This window comes from Lolium rigidum, chromosome 3 (genome assembly GCF_022539505.1).
Source record: "Lolium rigidum isolate FL_2022 chromosome 3, APGP_CSIRO_Lrig_0.1, whole genome shotgun sequence".
In the NCBI taxonomy this organism is placed as follows: domain Eukaryota; kingdom Viridiplantae; phylum Streptophyta; class Magnoliopsida; order Poales; family Poaceae; genus Lolium; species Lolium rigidum.
The window spans coordinates 383154938-383163520 of NC_061510.1; the positions used below are offsets into that span (position 1 = coordinate 383154938).

At 45.2% G+C, this 8583-nt stretch overlaps 1 protein-coding gene across 5 annotated transcripts; it reads right to left on the minus strand.

Moving 5' to 3' along the window:
• Positions 1–2428: 2428 nt before the first annotated feature.
• LOC124700705 lies at positions 2429–5403 on the minus strand. Of its 5 annotated transcripts, none has more exons than XM_047232793.1 (6): positions 5274–5403; positions 4996–5148; positions 4174–4885; positions 3273–3631; positions 3072–3156; positions 2821–2958 (listed from the first exon to the last, which is right to left on the minus strand). In XM_047232793.1, the coding sequence occupies exons 1-6, from the start codon at positions 5376–5378 to the stop codon at positions 2939–2941; spliced, it is 1434 nt and encodes a 477-aa protein (XP_047088749.1). In that variant the 5' UTR covers positions 5379–5403; the 3' UTR covers positions 2821–2938. The 5 variants fall into 5 exon arrangements, with proteins under 5 accessions (XP_047088747.1, XP_047088749.1, XP_047088748.1 ...); XM_047232795.1 differs by having other exon boundaries at positions 2862–2958; positions 3269–3631; XM_047232792.1 differs by having other exon boundaries at positions 2843–2958; positions 3072–3631.
• Positions 5404–8583: the final 3180 nt, after the last annotated feature.

Genomic DNA, 8583 nt, shown 5'->3' on the forward strand with positions numbered 1-8583 from the left:
AGCAATGCTCGTGCGTGCGGAAGATCAAAGAGAATTGGGCGCAGGGGAAGCTTTTGCAAAGAGGAACAGATGTGCGGCGCGAGCGAAGGAGAGAACCGAGGTTGAAGAAAGGTTTATATAGGAATCGGGCGAAGCAATGCACCGTTGGATGAAGAAATCGTGTGGTGAAAGATCAAAGGATAAAAAGGTATTTTTACTAAGATGGAATAGAACAGGCGTTACTGTACGTGCGCCAGGAAAAGCGGAGGACGTGTGTCCCCCACTTGCACGACGTGTCAACGAGGTGGAAATAATGGACCCACAAAGCAGAAAAATCTCGGTTATTACTGGAGATGAAGTGAATTTAACTAAGGAAAGCGTGTCGACAAGAAAAATAAAAGAAGATTGGCGACAGAAGAAGTTATTTGAATACTTCGAGAGCCTTTGATCAAATACAAGTTTTTGCCCAAATGCTCGGGGGCTACTTCGATAAAAGTAAAAATTTCGAGTATGGAAATATAGAAATTGTGGGAGCCTACAACCAAGCACAAGTTCTTGGCTGTAGCCTCGGGGCTACTCCCATCGGGAGCGCTGTTCGCGCACCCGAGAGATGAAAAGAGGATCATATCGGGAAATAATGACAATATAGCGACAAGGTGGACTAAAATGTTGAGCCTACAACCAAGCACAAGTTCTTGGCTGTAGCCTCGGGGGCTACTCCCATCGGGAACGCTGTTCGCGTGCCCGATGAAAATATAAAAAAAAGATAGAAAAGCAAGAGAGTATATTTCGAGTTATAATTAACTCTACATATACTCCCATCGGGAGAGCAATATAAGTCATATTTGACTCGATAAAATGTGCTATTCCAACAGCCGGAAAAGCACTCGACAATATATTCTCAGAACGCCAAAGTTGCGATCAATTTCTGAATGCCGCAAATTTGCGAAGGTAAGACCCCAGATCCGTTCTGCTGGGCGTGGCATCGCCGAAGACTGCGCTCTGCTACTTTTATCCGTATCAACGGATACGAAGAAAAATCCTAACGGACGCGTTAGGTACCCGATAAATTTGACTGGGACTCGACAGAATGGTAAGACCTTAAGCGGCACCTGTCGAAGTTTACACCAGTATCCCGAGATCATGTCCAGGGACGTGATCTTGAAGTAGGTTTTTGCGGATTGCCACTAGAGCAGTTAACTAGTACCTAATCCGTCAGATGAACTAGCCCCAACTACCATTATCCCTGTACAATATAGAATTTTATATGAAGAAATATAAAAAGTTAAAGCTCTCGAATAAAAATAAACAGTGGAGATTTTCCCTGACTCTACGATTCAAGCAAAATCTCGGGGCTACTGACATAGGCATCCCAAATGGGCCTGCCGAAGATAGTACCCGGGGTTTACTGGAGGCCCATTATCCGAAGAATAAGAAGATTCGGGAGCCCAAGATATGTTAAGGAAAGTTAGAGTTGTAATAAGAAGTATTATTTGTAATTTGGCGGGATGAGTTAGAAACCGTCCCGGACTCTGTAACTTGTACGAAACGAAACCCTCGGCTCCACCTCCTATATAAAGGGGGAGTCGAGGGACGAAGAGATCATCGAATCATTGTCTGCAAACCCTAGTTTTCATAATCGTCGAGTACTTTTCGGCTGAAACCTTCGAGATCTACTTGCCCTCTACTTCTAACTAAACCCTAGCCTACAATCCATAGGCATTGATAAGTTAATCCCTTGTCAACTACAAAGACAATCAAAAAGTAAGAGAGACTCTAGATGACTTCTCCAGAACCTTGTTAGTCCTTTTCTATTTCTATAGACATGGGATTGTGATAGTGAAATCTTACAGGTTGTGATGTCTTGCGGTTGGCTCAGCCACCGTCTTTAACAGACAGCCCGTATACCTCCGTATCTAGAACAGCCCCGTATACCTCTTTATCTAGATAAAGTTGTGAAGCTTTACCTCTTTATCTAGATATAGTTGTGAAGCTTTCTTAGGAACGGAGAGTTGTGAAGCTTTCTTAGGAACGGAGAGAGTATGCTTTTTTTGGGTGAAGGAAGCATATGCAGCCAGGGCCGAATTGAATTTTGGCTGTGTTTCACCGCTAGATAGTCAAAACTTTCTCCTTCCTGAATCCAGTTGAACCTTTCTTGGAAGCACAGCACGATTTCTTCCATTCAGACAGGGACCTCCAGTATTTCCAAGAATTCGGAATCTTCCCTCAGAAATTTCAGGAATTGTATTTGCAGAGAGATGGCTATAACAGAATACGTAGCGCTCCTAGTTTACATGACGAAATAATAGAGCTAGCCTCATTAATATTGGTACTGGAATAGGTTCAAGAAAACTAAAAATAAAATTAGTCCTAGGTTACAGTCCATAAATAGCACTTAATTGAGAAGCTACCTCTGCATTTTTTCTTTTACAACATAATAACACCCAAAACCCAAACAAAGATAGTACCGACTACATGGTTAATACTGGGAGCTTTGAGTAGGACGCCACATAATGATAGTGCTTGTCAGACAACTTGTCGCAGCGGTGGTCTTCTGGTTGAATCTCAGTAAGTTCACCGGTGCTTATACTGTACCAACGAAGCTTGTCCGCTCGTTTGTCGAACATGACAAGACCATCTCTCTCCAGGTCAAGAGCCATGACATCATAGTCACAATTCCAGCAGTATGTGTCATACCGACGAAGGTTGTCCGTTCCGAATGCATGGCTCATACTAAGGCGGTACTTGAGGCTCCACTCATAAGGCTCATCAACATCAAGACTCCAAACAAGAATCGTACGAGCATCCTCCTCTGGCACTGCATAGTGCAAGGCCCCCGAAGATTGGCCCAAGCAACCTTTGCCAATTCTATCCATAAAACCAACATCTTCATGCGGCAGCTCAATAATCCGAAGAGTGGGCGGAATGCCATGACTAATTCCCTCCAATCTCTTCAGTACTAGAATCTCATGCAAGTCTCTGCGCACATACAATGCTCCATCAATAAACAGGTGTGGTTGAGAAACTACTCTTCTCTCATAGAGCCAGGATGTATCATCCACAAACCAAGTGGAAAGATCAGACGAGTACACCTGAAGTTTGCCAGGGCCAAATCCCAAATAGCGGGTACTCAGCCGCTGAAAGTTGAAGATGTAGAACTTTGCCGACCATGATGGGCTGAAAGCCAAAATACTCATATTGTAAAAAGGGTCATAATGGCTACGAGGAGTATCAGGGAGCACCCTCCACTCTCGTGTTGCCGGATTGCACACGATGAAGCGGCAAATACCTACAGGAGTATAGCTGCTCTTGTACTTACAAAGGACTAGGCCATTGCAAGAATCCTTCAGCTCTAATTGCTCATACTGTGGTAGGAAACTAAGAGCTTCATCAAATTCCTTATCATTGTGGGGCAGGCTAGCAAGCATGATAGCAGAGTTATCACGGCGTTGGTACAGAAGACCTGTCGGAATTTTCAGAAGCTTCTTGCTGTAGTGCGGATCAGAGGAGAAGGCAAGCCAATCTTTGGAGACACACTTGAAGCGGCAAAAAGACTTGAACGGCAGCCGGGAGAGGACCTCCACTACTAGATCATCAGGTAGCTTAGGAGCAGGAGAACCATTCTCAGGGTTCATGTCTTTATGGTAGTTTACTGAAAGGCAAAACTGATAATGTCAGGATAGACATGGAAGCAGTTTTATAATCATGGAGAGAAAAGATGTTGTAACACAATTCAATCATCTGAAACTATGTTCTATTCGGTACAAAATAGTTGCTACAAGACTTAATCATTTAAATCCATTTCAAGTTCAGATTCACTGGGATAAGGTAATCATAAAACATTAGTATACAGCAACAGAAATAACTAAATGATGGATACAGCCAATTTGTTTGAAAAGTTTGATTCAGTACTATAAGAAAAATTGAACAACAGTGTCTAGATTTGCAGGATTAAACCAATAATTTGGTCACAACAGAAAGCTCTCTGTAAAGGATCCTTGCACGTAGTAATTTATCTTCACACCTAGCAGATTTCCAGCCATTTGGTGTTATTGCAGTTTTCCATGCATTTAATAATCAATTTGTTGTGACTTATTTGTTTCGAGAGCTCTACAGCTTTGTGTAAACACGGATATAACATAGAAGCAAGGAAATCATTAACTGATTAACGATGTGTAGCTAATTAATCAGTACCTTCCACGAACCATGGGCTAATTGCACACACTTGGGAAGTCATGGAATGATTAACAACATGTAGAGTTGGATCATCTTCGTCACCCTCACTCTGAGAAACCAACATTGCTTCGGCAGAAGCTGCATGGGTCAGCTGAACTGCATCTTCCATGAACTCAGGAGATTCAGTCTGAATGGCCGCTTCTGAAGCAGGGGGCAGTGAGCGATCCAGGTGGTCAATATATGATTTCAGGGTTGCTGCAGCTTGGCTCTCATTGCATGACGCAGATGGCGGGTCATGTTGTTGGCCTAAATGTGGTTTAGCTGTGTAAAACTTATCGTCTTCTGGAAAACCGAAAGTGCATTCTCCCCCAGCTACTTCGTTAGATGCCTGACAATTCTGATCAACAACCTCTGGAGCTGGAGCTGTCATGCTATTATTGGCGACCTGTGGGGATGGAATAGGTTGGTTCTCCATGACACAGCCTCCTACAGTTGAGGTTGATTTGGCAAGTGAAGTGTTGGCAGGATTGATATCTTCTTTTTCCGACTCAGATGGCAATGAGGAGGTCTGAGAAGTAGCATGCTCCGCTAACAGGACTGACATATCAGCCATTTTCTTCTTATTGAGTTCCGCTAGCTTGGCTTTTAGACGGTTGTCGTAGTATTTGATGATCTTCTCTCGTTGAACGTTGTAGCCATTCTCTAGGGATTGCAGCTTCATTAACAGGGTCTGCGTAAAAATGGGAGTAGAATTAATTTTCCAGGGAGAAAATTATGAATTGTGTTTATGTCGGAAATAAGAAAACATGAATTCATCATTGGTAACTTAAGAAGTTTTACCTCCTGGACTTGAAGGCTAGAGGTTTGCCCTGATGATGTTGAAGCACACTGGGTGATATCCACCTTTGTTGAATTGTCCTGTTCATGTTCCCCATACAGGCTATAATTTGTTTCCCCGTCGGTCATGATGTCATGCTGAATACTGCCTTGTTGCTGAAAAGGTATATGATCGCTGGGTGTATTAGCCGCAGGATATAGTGCAGCTTAGGTTACGAATAATATCCGGAAACTAAAATTGAACAGTAGTACAGATGAATGAAAGAGAAAAAGTTTCATACCAGGAGCCTCGAAGTGCTAACGGTTTCTGTCCTTTTCGTTGAACCGGCATTAAACCTGGGGGGCATTCGCCGTGAGGTGTTCTGCTGTTCAACATCTTTGTCCATGCTGGGATAGGCCAGATATTGAGAAGGGAAAGCCAAAAAAAATAAAAAACCATGAATTAAGAAAAAAGTAATTAATAAGACAAAGAATTGTACAAGAAAGAAAAATCATGCGACCTAGATATAGAAGTTTCAAGTACTCCCCCAATAAGGAATGCAGAAATTAATACATAAACTAAATCCGAACAACTCGAACCTATCTGAAAGGGAGCAATCAAATTAGGTACTTCAGTACGCAGTTTGAAACAAAATTCAACTTCTGTTTGATATCCATCAATAGGTTCATGTCATCAGGCAATTGTAACGTATACATATGAGAATGGTGACCAAGAAATAGAAAAATGGCTAACAATATGTTTGGCAGATAAGAGAGGGAAATGGAGAAATGTTAGGATTTCTTTGGTCCTTTGTTACTGAAAGTAGGCATTTCTGTTACTAAATTTCAGGTAGAAGATCACGAAAAAAGTTGATCTACTTACATTGGCAGTGCGCCAGTGATACAGAGCTATCAATATTTGTTTCCCAACTTTTTGTCACATGAAACGGCTAACCTAGTGCGAAGAGAACAGAGATTTCACGGAAATTAATTTTTTCGCGAAAACGCAAAAGCTTTGCGTTTCGATTCATTGATAGAAAAGGAGTTTACATTACAAGCCTAAGACAAGGCCGGGACATCCACACACACCCAACACTCAAAACGAGACTACGACAAAAGGCCAAAATCCGTCGAGTGCTCCTCTAAGACGCTACAGTGTGAGCTCCTCCGCCAAACAGAACCCATGCCGATGAAAGTCGCAGTGCTTGTGCATCATCGAAATTACCAAGAACCTGCCAGCCGCAGCCGCAGCCAAGACGCGTACCACCCGGATCCCCCGAGCCCACCACGGCTCAGCTGGGAGCATTGCTGCTCCGGCCTCAGACCAAATCCAGGGATGCCGTCGGCGCAGCGGCTACCTCCCAACAACATCAACCGACGTACAAGCGTGCAGTCTTCAGCAGCCGGCCATCAAGCATAGAGGCCAGCCCATAACTGCTCATCCAGAGGCTTGCTCACGCTGTCCGAGGAAGATCCTTGTCGCGCAAGCCACCGTGATACCCTTCAAGAGGCCGGCGCGCCACCTGCATCGCAAGACGACTCCCATGTGGCCAACACAGAATTCCCCGGGAAGAACCACTGTCTGAACTCAAGTTCCCAAGACGACGCCTCCAAGAAGGGTACGACGTCAAAGACGCCGTTGTCACCCGATTTGGCATGCCAAATCTGAGGTTTTCACACGGAACCTGAGACCCTGGGCGAGCGAGGTGCCGGAACTCCTTGGTGACGCCAGAAAGGAAACGGCGCCCTCAGGCGTTGCCGTCACCGGCCCCGAAAGGCAAGGCTTTCGCCTGGAGTATGGAAACAGATTGTACCCTTTCTTTAATTTCCGTTAAATGGAAACGCGGGTGGACCCAATGGCGGCGGCGGGAGCCCCTCGGCTGTCCAGCGACGGCAACGGCGCTTGGGAAGATGGCGACGGCGCTGGAATGGCGGCGGCGGTGCTAGGAGGCCGGAGTTGGCACCGTGGCGGCGCGGGTCTCCGGCCCAGATGTGGGCCCTTTGGGCTCGATCTGGGGCAGGCAGGCCCGCCGTTCTGACCACATGCGCCTGGGTGCGGCCACCACCTCCTCCTCGCCCATCCTCCTCGGCCCAGAGCGCAGGGGTGCTGCTGCTCTGGCCGGGTTGAGCTGAGCCCAACGCCATCTTGGCGTGGCGGCTCGGGGCGTCCGTGTGGTGCCAGCGGCGAGGTGGGCGATGCTGGGTGGCCAGCGATGCTTCTCTGAGGTGGATGCACGCAGCCCTGCCAGCGAGCCCTCCCATGGTGGCACATGTGCCGCTTGCGGCTTGGTGGTGCCCCTATCAGGCGGCATTGCCCCCCTCTGCCCCCGATCTGGCGCGCTGGACGTGCTGCCAGCGGGTTGCCCTAGCAAGACTAGTGCTTTGGAAAGGTCAGCGGGCGAGCTCTGGCCGAAGGGCGGACACTGCTTGCGGTAGTGAGCTTACGGAATATGAGTAGAGAAATCCCAACATTTCTAATCTGAGCATTAATAATCCAGGAGCGGATGAAATAAGAAAGTTTAATGTTCTCCAAACCGCCAAATCTGGCAGCTCCCAGGACGAGTATGCAGATGCTGCTACCCACGAGTTCCAGGAAAATCAACTAAACTAGATAAGCCTAACCGTAGTGCGAATCCGCCCAAATCAGAAAACCTAGAAACAGTCTTACCTTGTCCAAGCTACCGGAGAATGCGGCTCTCCGGCCAATGGTGAGGCGTCAGAGTGGCGCAGCGGCGGTCCAGCAGGGCGCAAGGAGAAAAGAGATGGCCGGTCGCCTCTCGGAGCTGAAAGAGAGAGCGGCGTCGGCGGTCGAGTGGGAGGATTAAGAGAAGAGAAAGAGAAGCCACCGCGGGAGAGAGAATGTATGCAACTCTACGGATTAAGCTCATCATCAAGCTAGACTACTCTGAAAATTCAGTCGACCATGCCTTAAACTTAAGTACCCCAGTGAGATGATTAGTTAATTAAAAAAATCCTCATATTAAACCCTACATTTCAATCTAAATGTCTTGATGTTGATCACATTAGAATTAAAGTAAAGACTATGCATCAAGTGTTACACATGGCAAATCTCAACCTTGGACAAATAAATCTTTCTTCTAACAAAGAAATATGAACAATCTATAGGTGTTAAAAGCCAAGCCTCCACACACTTCACTAATGACATTGGAATGACCCTATATAATCTTCAAGTCCATAGAAAAAGGTAGACACATGGGATAATGCCCATGAGATCACATTTCCAAATAAGAAGTCAAGGACTATTCCCAACACCAGTAAATTACTTTTTAATACCAGTAATACAAAAAAAAGTTCCTAAATTAAAGAACATTAAGAGGTTATTCAAACCTTAGCAAATAATTTTAAATTACAAAAGAATGAGGATTGAAAATTCCTCTATTACCCTACCTATGTGCCATATTGAATTGTGATTAAAATACAACAATAATAACAACCCTAAAATATTTCTCATATAACATAATGTCTTGGATGTCATCTTTGGTAACTTTCAATAAGGGACATACCCTCAAACTCACTTAAACCACATTTGAATTCAACTATGAATTCAGAACAGAAAAAAAGAGAAAAGGAGAAGAAAGAGAGAGACGCAGC

Bases quoted from the DNA above. Each gene is read 5' to 3' on its own strand.
- LOC124700705 (XM_047232791.1), bottom strand. From the start codon at position 5,378: ATGGACAAAGATGTTGAACAGCAGAACACCTCACGGCGAATGCCCCCC. The intron at 5,149-5,273 runs GTATGAAACTTT...ATACCTTTTCAG, and splicing joins TTAGCACTTCGAGGCTCCTG to CAACAAGGCAGTATTCAGCA. The intron at 4,886-4,995 runs GTAAAACTTCTT...ATTTTTACGCAG, and splicing joins CTAGCCTTCAAGTCCAGGAG to ACCCTGTTAATGAAGCTGCA.